The 16,065-nt window shown below is 44.9% G+C and overlaps 1 protein-coding gene across 1 annotated transcript in view; it reads left to right on the top strand.

Moving 5' to 3' along the window:
* The window catches only part of LOC147623214 (DNAse I-like superfamily protein), a 113,645-nt gene that overhangs the window by 55,335 nt on the left and 42,245 nt on the right, over window positions 1-16,065 (top strand). The window contains exons 4-8 of the mRNA XM_086821294.1: window positions 1,421-1,625; window positions 1,852-1,930; window positions 4,143-4,204; window positions 4,332-4,418; window positions 4,534-4,637. Coding sequence (XP_086677420.1) covers window positions 1,421-1,625; window positions 1,852-1,930; window positions 4,143-4,204; window positions 4,332-4,418; window positions 4,534-4,637 — 537 coding nt within the window. The remainder of the gene's footprint in view (window positions 1-1,420; window positions 1,626-1,851; window positions 1,931-4,142; window positions 4,205-4,331; window positions 4,419-4,533; window positions 4,638-16,065) is intronic.

Below are 16,065 nucleotides of genomic sequence, written 5' to 3'. Positions count from 1 at the left end.
GGTTTGCATGGAAGATACTTGATCATTCCACCATCTGCATGAAGATCTAGCTCTAATGGTGTTGGGGTTCACTCCATTGTGCACTAGGCATTGTCTAGAGCCATCTAAGTGTCTGGTGATGTGTGCGAACAACAAATTTGTTCCCATACAAAAAATGTTTTTAATGTTTTAGGGCTTGGATCACGGCAAGGAGCTCTTTGTTATTTACGGAGTAATTTCACAGCCAAGTTTAGATTACGACTCGTATAAGCCAAGTGGATGTCTATTCTGTTGTAACACCACTCGTAGCAATATTACTCGCATCTGCAATGATCTTGAATGGATTGTCCCAATAGGCCAGTGCTAAACAAGGTGCCTCTTGTAAAGCCTTCTTGAGGACATGAAAAGCTTGCAGTCCCGCGGGTGTCATTCGAATGCGTTGCCTTCTGTTCTTGACTTCCATTAGGAGGTCCGTGAGGGCTGTTGAGAGGTTGGAGAAGTGGTCTATGTGGGTTTGGCTTGACAGATACCCACAGATGAAGGGTCGTCGTGAGCGGTGACCGGGACTTCGCAATTGAGTATTTCGGCGACCTTTGCAGGGTCCAACTTGATAACCCTCTTGGCAAATGATATAACTGATGTAATGAATCTTAGTTAGAAAAAAATTTGGACTTCTTATCATTGATATAGAGCTCATTGTTTTGACCTCTGCTCCTCCTGGCTGCTTTGGGACTAGGGAAGCTCCAATTGCAAGAATGAAGAATGAAGTACTGGGATATTTATAGATGCTGGAATTTTTTTAGAGGGCAAACTCATTTGCAGGTTGTTTTGTCTTTTCTTCCCTATTTTTCACAATCAAAAGATCCCCTTGGCTCATTTTAGGGTTGAATTTCTTGGACCATCCATGCACTATTTCTGGCACATTTGCACCACTGCCCAACCTGTTTGACCTAGCCGCCGTGTGCACATTGGGGCATCTGCCTATAGGCCACTGGGCTGCACCCAGGGAAATCTGTGCTTGACGAGAGCTGCCTGGCTTGGGACCTCACTGATCTGCAGGTATGTCATAACTAAAGTGTGATTAAACCAGATTACTGCATTGTTTGGCTTTTGGCTCTATGCGCACACAGAGTACCTGCTCTCAAGAGTGATCAAGCCTTATAAAGCATTATGATATCTAGTTGTATGTGGACTACCCTCTCACAAATACACATTTTAACTGGTGATGAAGCTTTACTTTTTTGAGAGTTCTGTAAAATGTTCATAACAAGTGATCTTTGTAAGGGTCTTATTCGCTATATCAAACTTTCAAGTGTATTGATGTGTGTGTGTGTGTGTGCCTCTTTGTTCCCACTATTCCCCTCAGTTTTGTGAATCCATAGTGTTTAGTATATTATGAAGTAGCTAGGCTTAATGCTATAAATTGTTTCTTATGTTATAGATGTGAGAAAGCATGAGACTGATGGAAGAGTAATCTTGGCTGAGTTTGACAACTTCCGTCTTATGAACACATATGCCCCTAACAATGGATGGAAAGAAGAAGAACTGTCTTTTCAAAGGAGGAGAAAATGGGACCAAAGGATTCTGGATTTTGTTTCAAAGGCTTGTGAGAAGCCTTTAATCTGGTGCGGAGATCTGAATGTGAGGTAATAACCAAAAGCCTTGTGTTCCCATATTAAACATGGCATACATTTGAAAGGTTCTGGTTTAAAACGTTGTTGTCTTGAAGTACGCAGTGCTATTCATGCATTAAAGGAAAAGCACATTTATGCTTATTTTTTTGTGTGGTTGCGTGGGTGGGGGTTATGGTTTTTTTTTTTCGGGGGGGGGGGGGGGGGGGTGCTGGATTTATGTTGGCATGCGTGTGTGCAGCCATGAGGACATAGATGTAAGCCATCCCGAATTTTTCAAGAATGCGAAACTCCAAGGATATGCTCCTCCAAGGATTGAGGTATTTCTTGTGTGTCAAGAAGTCATTTAGATGCCGTGGAATCTTTTTCACTTGCATGACGGCTTGATTTGATTTTAAGGATGAATTTGGTTGATACCACCTTGGGATTTTTTAAAGGTTTTTTACTCCTGAGAGGTGGTCTGTTAACACAATAGTATTTCTTTGTCCCATCCATGGAAAAAAGTGTGTTTCTTTGATCTACTCGGAAAGTGGGTAGTCTACCTGGGAAAATTTACTCCAGTCAACAGCCGGGAAATGTATGAGTAAAATTGTTCTCCAATCCCATTCCAGGAAATAGATGCCACTCAGGTATGATGGAAGGGAAAAGCTTACCCTGCTGCAGCCTCACCCATTTCGAGCAGGGCATGGCTGTTCCCTATTTCATCACGGACTTGCAAGTACGTTTTCAGCCTGTCATCCAATTACGGCATCCATGAGGCTCTTCCTCTACAGAGGAATGGTGATAGCTGTCAGTTTTATCAGGCTTCACCAATCAACTGCTCGGATTTCTAGCCAATGGAGATTACCAATCAGCTTGTAGGAATTTTTAGTCCAATGGAGGTTGCCAGTCAGACGTGTAAAATCCCATGTAGCACAGTCCACTTTAGTAATTAACACTTTTTAACACTATATTTAAAAGATCTTCACAGGTCTGAAGGAAATTTCCTATCTCATCATCAAATCTTGGTTAAAAGGGCAAAGAATCACTTGAGAAGAATGTAAAAGCCATGGAGGAGCTGTAACATGAGCCAGGTGCACGCTGTGCTCAATTCAAAAGATTACTTAAGTTACAAAAATGTTGCGGGGGAAAAAAACCAGGGTAAGTCCCATTGTGTATTAGTACGAGTTATTTGAGAGAAAGCAAGAAAAGCAATTGAGGACCATGTCTCAGGAGAGGAATGAATTGTGCATACACCCAAAACTCAGGGCGATCACCAACTTTAACATGCATATGCAGTCCTTGAATCCAAGTGAAAAAAAAAAACAGTCAAGCTTATGGGTAGAAGATGTAGACATGCTTGCAACACCAGGATTTTTAAATTAAGAATTTCTCATATAAACGCCAAAGAAATTCCCACAGAAAGGCTGGGAGGGCCTTTAGGGTGGCTCACAGGTCATACAAAAGCAGTTAGTGGCTTTTCTTTACATCTGGAGCCTGGAACCCCTTTCTCACCTGTGGTGACGGAGGCATTATTTGGCATTACTGGCTTTCCCCCCTGATATAGTCTCCCTTTGAGAGTGATGGAGTTCATCTCCATCTTTTTATATATTTTCTCTCCTCTATAGAGTGTTGGTATCTGCTTTTATGTGATGTGCATGTCTTGCTATCAATAAAAGAATCTCTTTTTCTGGGGAAAATGTTCAAGACAGTGATGACTATTTTCATTTGAACAGCGATTTGATTTCTAAATTTTTCTCGTTAGATTGTTAGTTGCTTTGACAATTTCTGAACAATGCATAATCAATGCTTCTAGCCTGGTTAAGGTTTGGGTTAGCCCTGCTTATGTTTTGTGACTCCTTGAGTAAGCCAGCCTTCTGGTCTTATCTATAAGATTTATTGAGTAAACCCTGCCTTTGATGGTGCCTCTGCATTTGTTTTTTTTGTCGCAATTGTTAGCACATGTAGCTATGGAAGCAGCAGCAGCACCCCCCCCCCCCCCAAAAAAAAAAAAAAACTCTTTTCATCTGCCCTATGTTGGATTGACCAGAGTCTCCTGCGCAATCAGTCAGTTTGTTCTTATATAGTGAATGTGCATAAGCTGTGTTTTGGAGTACTAGAAATTTATGCACTGTCTGCATTTTTTCTGCCTTATTGCCGGGTCTATCTTGTTAGTAATCTGGTTTACACAAGACTGGTTACTGGTTTTATAATTCAGGATCCATGTGCATGAAAATATCTAAACATGTGTTTAATTTGTGTGCAAGGAACTTTTATGATACTATAAATATTGATTTTAAGGTGTTTAATCAACAACTTTAGCTTTCCCTGAATTTGTGAAAGGGATTTTGTACTTGTAAAAACACTCATTCAGCAGTTCTGATGTGAAGCAGCTGACTGTTGCAGGGCTGACTTGGCTTTAGGGTTGCCAAATAAATGGATGAGAAATAATGCTATTTGTAGTTTCTAACTTTGATCTTGAATGTTTTTATTATTTTTGTTTGATCCTTGGCTCATCATTATTGGGAAATCAACATAAATTCCTCTTTGCAGGACTGTGGACAGCCTGGGTTTACCCAAGCTGAGAGAGAACGTTTTTCAAAGATATTGAAAGAGTATGCCATTTTTCTTGTTTTTTTAGTGTAATATCAAGAAGCCAATCTCAATCAAGATCTATTTGCTAAGTACTTTGGAATGGGTACCTTGACTCTGTTTAAAACGCACCAAGACTGTTGCTTACAGGGGTGATTTGATTGATACCTACCGATGGCTACACCAGCGGCAAGATATGGATGGAGGATTTACTTGGTCTGGGCATCCTATTGGCAAGTATGTTAATTTTTGGCTCATCGAATATACTCTTTTTTTGGGGGAAATTTTTACCCTTTTATTTAAGACATGAAAAATCTCTGCAAATGCCACTTCTTCTCTTGTTTTGCTCTAGGTATCGTGGCAAGCGAATGAGGATAGATTATTTCTTAGTTTCGAGAAAGTTGCTCCCTAGGCTTATAAAGAGCGACATACATGGTCACGGTATTGAAATGGAAGGTAATGATCTTACAACTTCATATTGAATGACAAACAGGAGAAAACGTCAAAACATTGGTAGGTTAGTGTCACGTGCACACATGTTACCATGTCTAATCCTCATAGTTAATCCCTGATTTAGGCATCATTTTAGGGTAGTCTAGTAGGGCACTAGTAGGCTCATACAGTTCAAGCAGAAGCTCCACAAGTAGACCCAAGGGCTCAGCCATGCATCAGCCCACATGTTGTCAGTTTTGTCCATCAACTGGGTGGTTCTATGCTACCTACAGTAGGCCGACATTGTTACAGCAGTTGTGAGCATCATCCGGGCTGGCTGACCACCATATTCAATGTGGCATAGCGGAAGCCTTTGTGTGGTTAATCACAGCCCTTAAGCACCATGTAGGAACATTAACGAAAAACGCATGAGAGAGAGAAATGAAATGAAATGATATATTAACGTCTCTAAGAGGCCATAGTGGCGTATGAGACCAAAACTGAGAGTACATCTGAAGTTGGTGTCTCATCAAAGAGAACAACTAAAAAGTACAATACACTGATGAGACTAAAAAGTACAATAAACTGATTGTCCTACAGTTATAAGAACAGAACTGTAAGACTCCAAGATGTTACTGAGTAGAAAATACTGGAAAAATGTATATCAGGTAGATCCATGTATGCTGATCAGTTGAAGGTAGAAAATACTGGAAAATACTGAAAAATGTATATCAGGTAGATCCATGTATGCTGATCAGTTGAAGTGTTGCCCTCTCCTTAGATCAAGTATCTCCGCCATGGGGCTGTCTAGAATGGAGAGGTTGTAGAAGCGAGGTAGGCGCCTCCGATGCCGAGCAATAATGGTTCTGATCTGGCGATGGTGAGGATGCCATGGTCGGGATCCTGGTGGGCGTGGCCGACAAGAGAGAGAGAGAGAGAGAGAGAGAGAGAGAGAGAGAGAGGTTTTCCAGTATATGTATTATGTACATAGAAAAAGGTTACATTTATGCTTGGCCATAGGCCTTCCCAAAAGGGCTATTGACTACTTATGACCAATCTCGAAAAGGGAGAAAGATGATTTATGAGCTAATACACTAATTCCTTATATATAATGCATGGATGCTGGTCGGCCAGTTCTAGGGGCTGTCGGCCAGCTTCTGTGTTCTCTGACATGAAATGTGTGACATAAAATGCCAAACTCTTCACCATAAATACTGATAAATGCTGTTGACCCTGGCTGATGCTACCGACTGGCATCTAATGCTGCCGAGTGACAGATATATGCTGAAATCTGCTGCCGACAGGATGCTAACTTGATGATGATGTATGTATGCACCTAATACTCGTGTGGATTAGGGTTAATTGCTGGGATTAGATCTGGGATTAGATCTGGGATTAGCCATGGCACTGCCTTGTGCACGTGACATTCAGCATATTTACCTGATTTATCTGGGTCGTGGGCACATGGGAGTGGCTGACAGCAGGTCAAGCTGGTCCAGGCCAGAAAAGAGAGCCTATACAAGGGCTGGGCCAAGTCCATTCATAGCATCTGATCCCCCTTCAGGGGCAGGTCCATAGGCAGTCAAGAGAAGATAGAAAGTCAGTAGAAGGTTATAAGTCCCTCTTTTGGACAGTTGTAGAGACATATCAGCATCTTTTTGTACCATATAATACATTGAACACATAGCTCATCTCTCTCTCCTCTCTTTGTCTTATCTTTGCGTTAAGCATCACCATGTTCCCCAGAAAGTAGGCTTATGTAGATTAGCAAAGCAAGGCTTTTGTGCATGCAACATTAAGGTTTATTTTCTCTTTTTAAACCTTCAACAACACTGTTGCCTTGACTTATTTTGGTTGTCCATGGTGCTGCCCGACTTGTTCATGGTGATGCATATGGTATATTATTTGCTTCAGCTGAGTTTTTCACATATGGCATCTTGAAGATCCGTGGTGATCGGGGAGATCAATACCCTCACGTGAAGAGGTGGTTTACACACATTCATGGTATTTAGGGGCTTCTTTTGATGATAGCTCGTGTGTTTGGTCCAACGATGGTTGTATATGGATAATCCGGTGTCTCCTGTGGGGAGAGTAAGGCCCTCAAAGCTTGTACCTGATATTATTCTCCTTGGGTAATAAAATACTCCAAGGGAGGGGGTCGGCCCATTCCAGCCTCTATGCTCTATTTTCAGCATTTGTGGATGTTTTGTCCAGCTTTTATGTTTTATGCAAAGTGATGATGGATATGTATTAAGGCTGTGGCCATGTTTAAATGTTTTAATATGCATTGACGGTATCAACAAGTGTGTCAAAGGCCCTAGTTCCCCGGGCACTGTGAGTTTCACTTGTTGCTCCTTCGCTTTGATGAAACCATCTTCTTGGAAAAGACAATCTTCAAGTGAGATTTGGATGTACCGTTGTTCATTACATTGGCGTCATTGGTTGCATCTTTGTGCTTCTCCAATCCTTTCTCGTGGTAGACACGCTTCATACGTACATCTCCTTCCAATCATGTTAACTTCCTTAGTCCAGCTGCCACAAAGACTAACACAAGGTTGCCACCCATGTTTTAATAGCTTATGCATGTGCTTCTTGCTTCCACCAATACATACACCAATGTGAACATTGATTTAAGAGAGGTCTTACCAATTATTTATCAACACAAGGGCAGTGTCTAACTCCATTACAATACGGTAGATGACTTCCATGCATATGAGTTTATCAAAAAATTTAGGATTGGATTTCATGATTGATGCATCGATTTTGCTTGGTTTCAAAAATTGTGCATGCCATGTACTTCCCAAGCGAGAACGGCAAAAATAATTTCTTCCTCCGCTTGGCTCGAGCTTGAAAGAAATAAAGAAAAAATACCTTTGTAAAACCTTTGAGAGAAAGGTTTAAAAGAACCTTGAAGAAAGGATTTGAAAGAAAGAGTTTTGAAAGGTTTCAAGAACCTTAGTACCCTTAGAAAGTAGTGTAAAAAAAAAAACGCAAAAACGCAAGGTTTCTAAGAAGCTTAGAAAATAGTTTTTTTTTTCTGAAGAAAATGCAAGAACGTTCTGCTTGCGCTTGATGCTCGCCATGATGGGCACGGTTGCTGCTTTGCTGCCGGCTACTTAGCTCATGTTGTTTGTTCTGCTGCCACACTGTTGTAGCTGTCAGAATACGCAGCGGAGATGATGACCAGATCTGGGAACACGAGAAAAAACGCAAATAGAAAAACAGCACAAGAGAGAGAGAGATGTAGGCGTGTAACTCTGCTCTGATATACACAAGAAGATCCCGAATGATACACAATGGAATGGGGGGATGGGGGCCTATTTATATGCCCCCACATGTGCAGTCGACTGCCTACAGCAGGCCGACTGGCCCTGAGAACTCCACGACCAGATCAACAGCAGTCGGCCACATCAACAGCAGTCGGCCACCTCCCAGATGCAGTTGTGGACCAGTTCAGCAGTCGGCCAGCACATGGGCTGCCTCCCAAGCCACAAAAAAATGGAAAAAAATAGGGGAAAAATGCGGGGAGTGAGGAAAAATGATAAAACACCTGATAAGGGCGGGCACACCCACAACAAAGGCCCTGGTGTATAAATCTAGACAGGAGATGACTTCTAACACCCCCTCTCAGCTCCTGGCTGTGAAACCAACCACAGGGAGCTGGGGGGCCGCCCGAGCAAGTCCTGAGAGAGCGACTTCGTGAAGAGGTCCACCGTACTGTCCTCCGTCGAACAGAACTCTAGCAGGATGTCATCAGCAACGATCTGTTCACAAACAAAGTGCCTCTGGATGACCATGGGTTCCTCCAGTGGAAGCTCAAACCTGCAATGTAACCTCCTGCTGCTCCGTAAAACTGCTCTTGGGCCATAAGTAGATCTCCTCGTGTCCGGATCTCCTCCCCAAACCGAGTCACTCCAACCGTGGAGTCGGACTCCATCCAACAATCCCCCTCCTGTGTAAAAGAGTCTCTGATCCTTCGCATGTCGCAGAAACCACAGGAAACGCAATCCTGCCTCCCAAAGAGACATCCGCAACCATGAGCTCAACCGCCTCATCAAGAAGCTCCCGTCCAATCTGGTGTCCATCAACCAGACCAATGAACCATACAGCTTCTGAGTCACAGAGACATCACACTGCTCACAAGGATCAACACCTGTTACGGTACACATACAAGTCCTGGAAACCTGATGAAACCTGTCAACCACCCCCTCTGAATCCGGAACCACAAAGCCTGGAGAAACCACCTCCTTCTGCAAGTAAGCACTTGCCACCTGCCTGGCTTTGCGAAAGGTCCCCATGGAATGAACATCCTCAACTATTGGAGGTTCTTTGTCCCGAATACTACGAGACATCAGAGCATAAGTGACCTGTTCAGCTTCCTCTGACTCACGAACACAAGAACTACCAACATCATCAGTACTGGAAAGTTCCTGCCAACTGCTGCCATCTACTGGCAAGCTATCCACCACGTGGTCTCGGAAAGCCCGCACCTGCAGCGTATCCACACTTAAGTGGCCATTACCAGACTGCCACTCATCACAAACCTGAGGACCCGGGAGAGAGAGTGCTGAAAGCCTGTAAACTCCATTCTCCACTCCGCCTTCCCAAACCACTTGGCCTGTTGCTTTATCCCGGAGAGCAACAAAATGCTCATCAAACTCCACCCGTACGCCAGTCTTGCAAACCTGATGCACTGACAACAGATGAAAACCAAGTGCCGGAACATACAACACCTGGGAGGAATGCTTCCCCCCTCTGCCATCGGGAACTATCTCCATCCTGCCCTCACTGTGAACTGGGATAGTGGACGTATCCCCAGTAAGAATATGACCAGAAAGCCTGCAGAGATCCTGTGAACCGGAACGGGAAGGAGTCATGTGCCTGGAAGCACCACTATCGAGAATCCACTCCCGAGTATCCGTTGCAGAGAGTCCTCCAATCTCCTCCCTGCCTGAAGAAAATGAAACATCGGTGTCCATCACCTCCAGGTGCACAAAAGCCGGAGTCTTCATGATTGCTGCTGAGGAGTCTTCACCCTTCTCGGTCTTCCGCTTGGGACACTGCCTCCAATAGTGGCCTTTCTCGCCACAATCATTACAGGTCCTCTCTGCCTTTAGTTTCTCGTGGTCAGCGTCGGACTTCTTCTCAGAAGACTTCTCCGATGAAGCCTTCCCTTTGCCCGAGTTACGGCCTTTCGACCGTAGGCCAGTAAAGGCCTCCTAATCTCCACCCTGAGGAGGGTTCGTGAATCGTTCCTCCTGGTCCAGGACCATGGGCACAAGCTCCTCCCAAGTGATGGTGCTGAGCCTGCCACTGGTAATCAAAGAGGAGTAAAATGCTGAGTATGAAGAGGGCAAATGTGACAGCAACGTGATGGCCATGTCCTCTAACGATATCTCCTTCCCAGCTTGAAGAACTTCCTGCTGAAGAGCCTGCAGCTTGTTAATATGCTCCCGCATCGTCGACGACTTTGCAGGGCTCATAACCCGCATCTGTACTTCCAAGGAAATCCTCTTCATGGGCGATACCCTGTTGTAAAGTGAGGCCAAATGCTGCCATATACCTCTGGCCAGCGTCATGTGCTTTACATGATTGATTACCTGCGGTGTGCAGTTGAGGAAAGTAAACGAACGGACCCTGGCGTTGACACGATCCCACATCTGTGTCTGGGCCTCCCGGTCCTTTCGAATCGACGGTAACTCCCCTTCCTCTACTTCCGGCCGTGGAACACCAACAACGACGAAATCGGCGAGGTCGTAAGACTCCAGAACGGATTCCATCATCACCTTCCACATGCCGTAGTTGCTCCCGTCCAACTGACGGTCCACCGGGAACGTGGGGAGTGTCGGGATCTTCACATGTCTCTCGGCCATCTCAAACAGATCTGCCATTGCGGGGATGTACTGTGAAAAGGGTGGGTGGGTGGGAACAAAGAAGAACTAAAACCTGCAAGTGGTTGTCCAGCAAATCAGCCCGCCTTCCTCTTGCTTCTCCTCTTCCCGAACAGTTCAAAACAGTCTACCAATCAGCCACAAAACAGTCCCCCTCTTGCTCACACAAATCCCAAGACCTATCTAGAGCCTAGGCTCTGATACCATGTCAGAATACGCAGCGGAGATGATGACCAGATCTGGGAACACGAGCAAAAACGCAGGCAAAAAAACAGCACAAGAGAGAGAGAGATGTAGGCGTGTAACTCTGCTCTGATATACACAAGAAGATCCCGAATGATACACAATGGAATGGGGGGTTGGGGGCCTATTTATTTGCCCCCACATGTGCAGTCGCCTGCCTATAGCAGGCCGGCTGGCCCTGAGAACTCCACGACCAGATCAACAGCAGTCGGCCACCTCCCAGATGTAGTCGTGGACCAGTTCAAGAGTCGGCCAGCACATGGGCTGCCTCCCAAGCCACAGAAAAATGGGAAAAAATAGGGAAAAAATGTGGGGAGTGAGGAAAAATGATAAAACACCTGATAAGGGCGGGCACACCCACAACAAAGGCCCTGGTGTATAAATCTAGACAGGAGATGACTTCTAACAGTAGCAAGCAAGCTTACAAAGCTTGGCTTACCACCATACTAGGCGGTAGCTACTGGACGGCGACGAACGGCAACTTCGATGGAAAACGTTGCAGAATCGTTCACGGCGACGGAACTTTTGGGTTGCGTTTTTTTTTCTTATTCTCTGTTGAAAATTGCACTGTTGCGCTTGGTTTTGATGCTTCTATTCGCTACGATGATGCATTGTTGCCGGCTTCCGTTTGAGGCTGTTTTGCCAACTATGCTGCTCACCAAGGTGTTACTTAAACAACACCTACCATTGGTGATTCACAAGGGGCAGGCGCACCAGTCCCATTGACAGATTGTGATGGAAACCGCAGCGGGACATTGCAGAGTGACGACGGCGACGGCGGACGGAAACGCAGGGACTGTGGCTGGTATGGACGTGCTGCCGCCAAGAAATCTCTTTGCCTCCTTTGATATGGGGCTAAAAGACAAGTTTAGCAGCTTCAAAAGCTCAACTAGAAATTCTCATAGCTCTTCTTCATGGCTCTGAAGTTTCAAAGAGATCATCGACGGAGAAAGATCGACGGAAATTCTTGATAGAAAAATAAAGATGGATGGAACTTTGCATTTTTCTTCTTCTTTTTCCTCTTCTTCTTCTTCTTCTTTTTCTTCTTCTTCTTGGTGATGAGGATCGTCTTCTTCTTCTTCCAAGCTTCAAAAACTTGTTGATGATGACGGAATCTCCTCGTTGATGAAGCTCTTATGTTGTCTTCCTTCTTGACGTCTTTTTGCTTCTCACCTTCTTCTACCACCGTCCTTCTTGATGAGGATGTGAATGGCTTATGATAGTGAGAGAGAAAGAAAACGGGATTGAAGGGGAACTTAGCTTTTGCAAGGCTTTGATACCATTTCAAAATTATGGGGAGTATGCACAAAGGAAGCAATAGTTGATGGCAAGATAGAGCAACATATATAAGAGAGCAAGAACACAAGATGTATAGAAAGCTTCGATATTACCTTCTATTATAGCCACTCCAAAGTTGGCTTGACCTTCACCTTCATGTGTTGCTTGTGTTGTGTTACAAAAAGTGAGGCCTCTTGCCCTTTATATAGGGTCCACCAAGGGCTAGGGTTGGGCCAACCCTAGATCCTTTTTCCACCCACATGCCCACTTTATTTGGGGTGTGTTCACACCTATATGACCTCTTTCTCTCACCCTTTATCACTTGTACATCTTATATTTCAACAACTAGCAAGCTTGTACATTTCAAGCAGAAGCTCCACAAGTGGACCCAAGGGCTCAGGCATGCATCAGCCCACATGTTCTCAGTTTTGGCCATCATTTGGGTGGTTCTATGCCCCCTACAGAAGGCTGACAGAATTACATGAGTTGTGAGAATCATCTGGGTGGGCTGACCACCATATTCAGCATATGTACCTGATTTATCTGGGTGGTGGATACATGGGACTGGCCAACAGCAGGTTGGGCTGGATCTAAGGCAGAAAACAGAGCCTATATAAAGCCTAGGCCAAGTCCATTCATAGCGTTCGATCCCCCTGTAGGGGCAGGTCCATAGGCAGTAAGTAGAAGATAGAAAGCGAGTCACTAGAAGGTCATATGGGAGGCCAAAGGCCTCAGCAGTTGTGGAGACATATCATCATCTTTTTGTACTATATAATTCATTGAACACACAGCTGATATATATATAATATATATATAATATATATATATATCTCTTCTCTCACAGTCTTATCTATGCGTTAAGCATCAGCATGTTCCTCAGAAAGTAGGCTTAGGGCTGTGGAATAGTACCGTAAGGTTTCTGCCCATGCAACATTAGTATCAGAGCATCAGGCCTAGCCCAACTATGCACTTGTAGTCCCAAGGACGTGGTCAGATTGATATAAAGAACGCAGCCAGGGTAGCAGTCATGGAGAGGGTCAGGCATCAGCCAATGCGAAAAGAATGCAGCTCTTGGAGTATGTGCTGAAAGGGGCATATCAGTTAGTTGTCAGGAACATTTCCAAGGGTGGAGCAAGAGGCAGGATCACCATGGATGTGTTAAGGGAAAGGGCGCTGAAGGCATGCGGACAATAGTGGAACAGATGCATAGTTCTTGAATAGACTTGGAGTGGACTTGGAGTGGATCTGAAGCAATCAAAATATCAGAAGAAAAGCCAAGGAGGAAGGATTACAGTTTTCCAACCTATCATCAAGTTAAGTAGGAGGGGATGTCATGTGCACACACATGGCCATGTCTAATCCTTATAATTAAACCCTGATTTAGGCGTCATTTCAGGGTAGTCTAGTAGGGCACTAGCAGGCTCATACAGTTCAAGCATAAGCTCCACAAGTAGACCCGAGGGCTTAACCATGCATCAGCCCACATGTTCTCAGTTTTGACCGTCATTTGGGTGGTTCTATGCCCCCTACAGAAGGCCGGCAGCATTACATTAGTTGTGAACATTATCCGTGCTGGCCGACCACCATATTCAGCATATATACTTGATTTATTTGGGTCGTGGATACATGGGACTAGCCAACAGCAGGTCGGGCTAGTCCAGGGCAGAAAACAGAGCCAATATAAAGGCTAGGCAAGTCCATTCATAGCATCTGATCCCCATTCAGGGGCAGGTCCATAGGCAGTCACTAGAAGATAGAAAGTCAGTCAGAAGGTCATAAGTCCCTCTTTTGGGAGGCCAAAGGCCCTCAGCAGTTGTACAGACATATCATTAGCATGTTCCTCAGAAAGTAGGCTTAGGGCTGTGGATTAGTAGCTCAAGGCTTCCATGCATTGAACATTAGTCTTAGAGCATTAGGCTCAGCCCAATTAAGCACTAGCAGTCCCATGGAGGTGCTCAAATCGGTATGAAGAATGCAGCCAGGATAGCAGTCATGGAGCAGGTCAGGCTTAAGGCAACGCTAAAGGAAGGCAGCTCTGGAGACTGGGAGTATATGCTGAAAGGGGCATATCAATTAGGTCTTAGGAACATTTCCAAGGGTGGAGCAACAGGTAGGATCATCTCCGCAGAAGAAGCCCATGGATGTGTTAAGGGAAAGGGCATTGAAGGCATGGGGACAACAGTGGAAGTTGGAACAGATGCACAATTCCTAACTAGACTTGGAGTGGATGTGAGAAGCGCATAGTTTTCAACCAAGGTGCTAATGTAACATGCGGAAGCTTGATGGATGGAATCAGTAACTTCAATGGACAGAATTCAGCAATCTTTTGTGACGAAGATAACGTACAAGATAGAGACAAGTGCAGAGAGAGAGAGAAAGAAAGAAAGAAAGAAAGAAAGTTATATTAACGTCCACGGGAGGCCGAATCCGACCTATGGGACAGATCAGGTACATCCATTTACATTCCACTCTGGGTATCGATGCCAAAGAGGCATAAAACTGGAAAAAAAATAACTCAAAATGAACTCTTAAGACTCTTAAGAGTTTAAATTACAATGGAGAGAGAGAGTATTGGGTCTCGAATTCCCTTTGTAGGGCCCTCACCACGAATGGTGTATTTGCTTTATTAGAATGATGCAAATCTGTAAAAATATATTGGTTCTTGACCTTTCACCTTTACCTTGGCTGAAGAGTTCTTGTGGCTGTCCTGGCGCTTGGAAGACTGCAACCCTTTGTGAATGCTAAGATGAATGTCTGAAATCTTGCCTTATGCTATTTATAGGCCCTAATGATGCTGGTCGATGGGTCCTTACAGCAGTCAGCCTACTTTTATTCTCCCTGACCTGGATTCTAATCCCTAAATCAGGCGCCTTTTCCCTTGGGGTGCTGGCTGCCTTTTATGTTTGTTGAATGGCCACCTTGCATGTCCTGCCCAGGCCTGTGCATGGCTGTGCAGCCTCTAGGGCTGGCCGACAGGCTGCCTGGGTGCCTAGGGGCTGGCTGACTAGCTGCGCAGCCCCTTCTAAGGGCTGGCTGACTGGGCCACAGCCCCCTTGCCTGGCTGCCATTGTGCCCAAGCCTTCTAAGACTAGCCAACAAGGCCTATGCCCTGTAACGGCTGGCTACTATGCTCTATGGTGATTTATGGGTCAAAGGTATGGCCCATGGGCTGCCGCACATGGCCCAAACTGTGGGGTACCACCCTACACTCCATGCAAACTTATGTACAACTACATACTTTTACACAGATGCCTGGTATCTGGCTACAAGCCGAACACCTAGAATGCCTGACATCATTCCAGAGGGAGACTCGCATTACGGATTGGCACTACTTCATGTGCAGGACAATGCACACGTGACCAAGATAAATGTATGGGACTTGTACACCTGACCTTGGACGCTTAGAGTGGACCTTGGTTGACTTGTCTTGGACTAGGGCTCACATGGGACCAATTTCCACTCTAGGCCCTGCATGTGGTATAGAGATATGTCCATGTGGTATCCAAGTGCGGGATGCATGTGTGACATGCGGGGATTGATCGATGTTAAGCAACCTTGGGATTAGTGCTACACTTTACTTAATAGATGATTAACTGAGATGGACACAAGAGAGATGAGTGTCAATGCAATGCAATGCAGCTATATTAGATGATGAATGCGGTTACAATGAGATCCAAATGGATCTATGCTATCCTAGATGATGTCTACCCCTGGAAGAGAGGGAAACATGCTGAAGGATGATGAAGGATGGCTGTCCTGACTCCAATGCTGAGTTCCACCACTTGTATGCTGGTACCCCTCTATGTAGGAGTTGGGAAGATGACTCAATATGCTGTGATGCGTGGATGCGCTGCTGTTCCCAGCCCTCCTGGAGTAGAAACGCTGAAGAACACACTGTTGAATGTTGGGATGCTGTGAGGAATAGAGGCGCCTATTTTATATAGCTCAAATAAGGCTGGTCGGCCAACATACTGCTGTCGGCAAGCAACTTTGGACAAAATAAACGTAAAAAAAGCATAAAATGCTATCTTGGCTGCAAA

Source organism: Cibotium barometz, chromosome 27 (assembly GCF_041138505.1).
Source record: "Cibotium barometz isolate CiBa-2024 chromosome 27, ASM4113850v1, whole genome shotgun sequence".
Classification (NCBI taxonomy): Eukaryota; Viridiplantae; Streptophyta; class Polypodiopsida; order Cyatheales; family Cibotiaceae; genus Cibotium; species Cibotium barometz.
The sequence above is the reverse complement of the archived record's forward strand: the minus strand, read 5'-3'. Positions and strand labels throughout refer to the sequence as shown.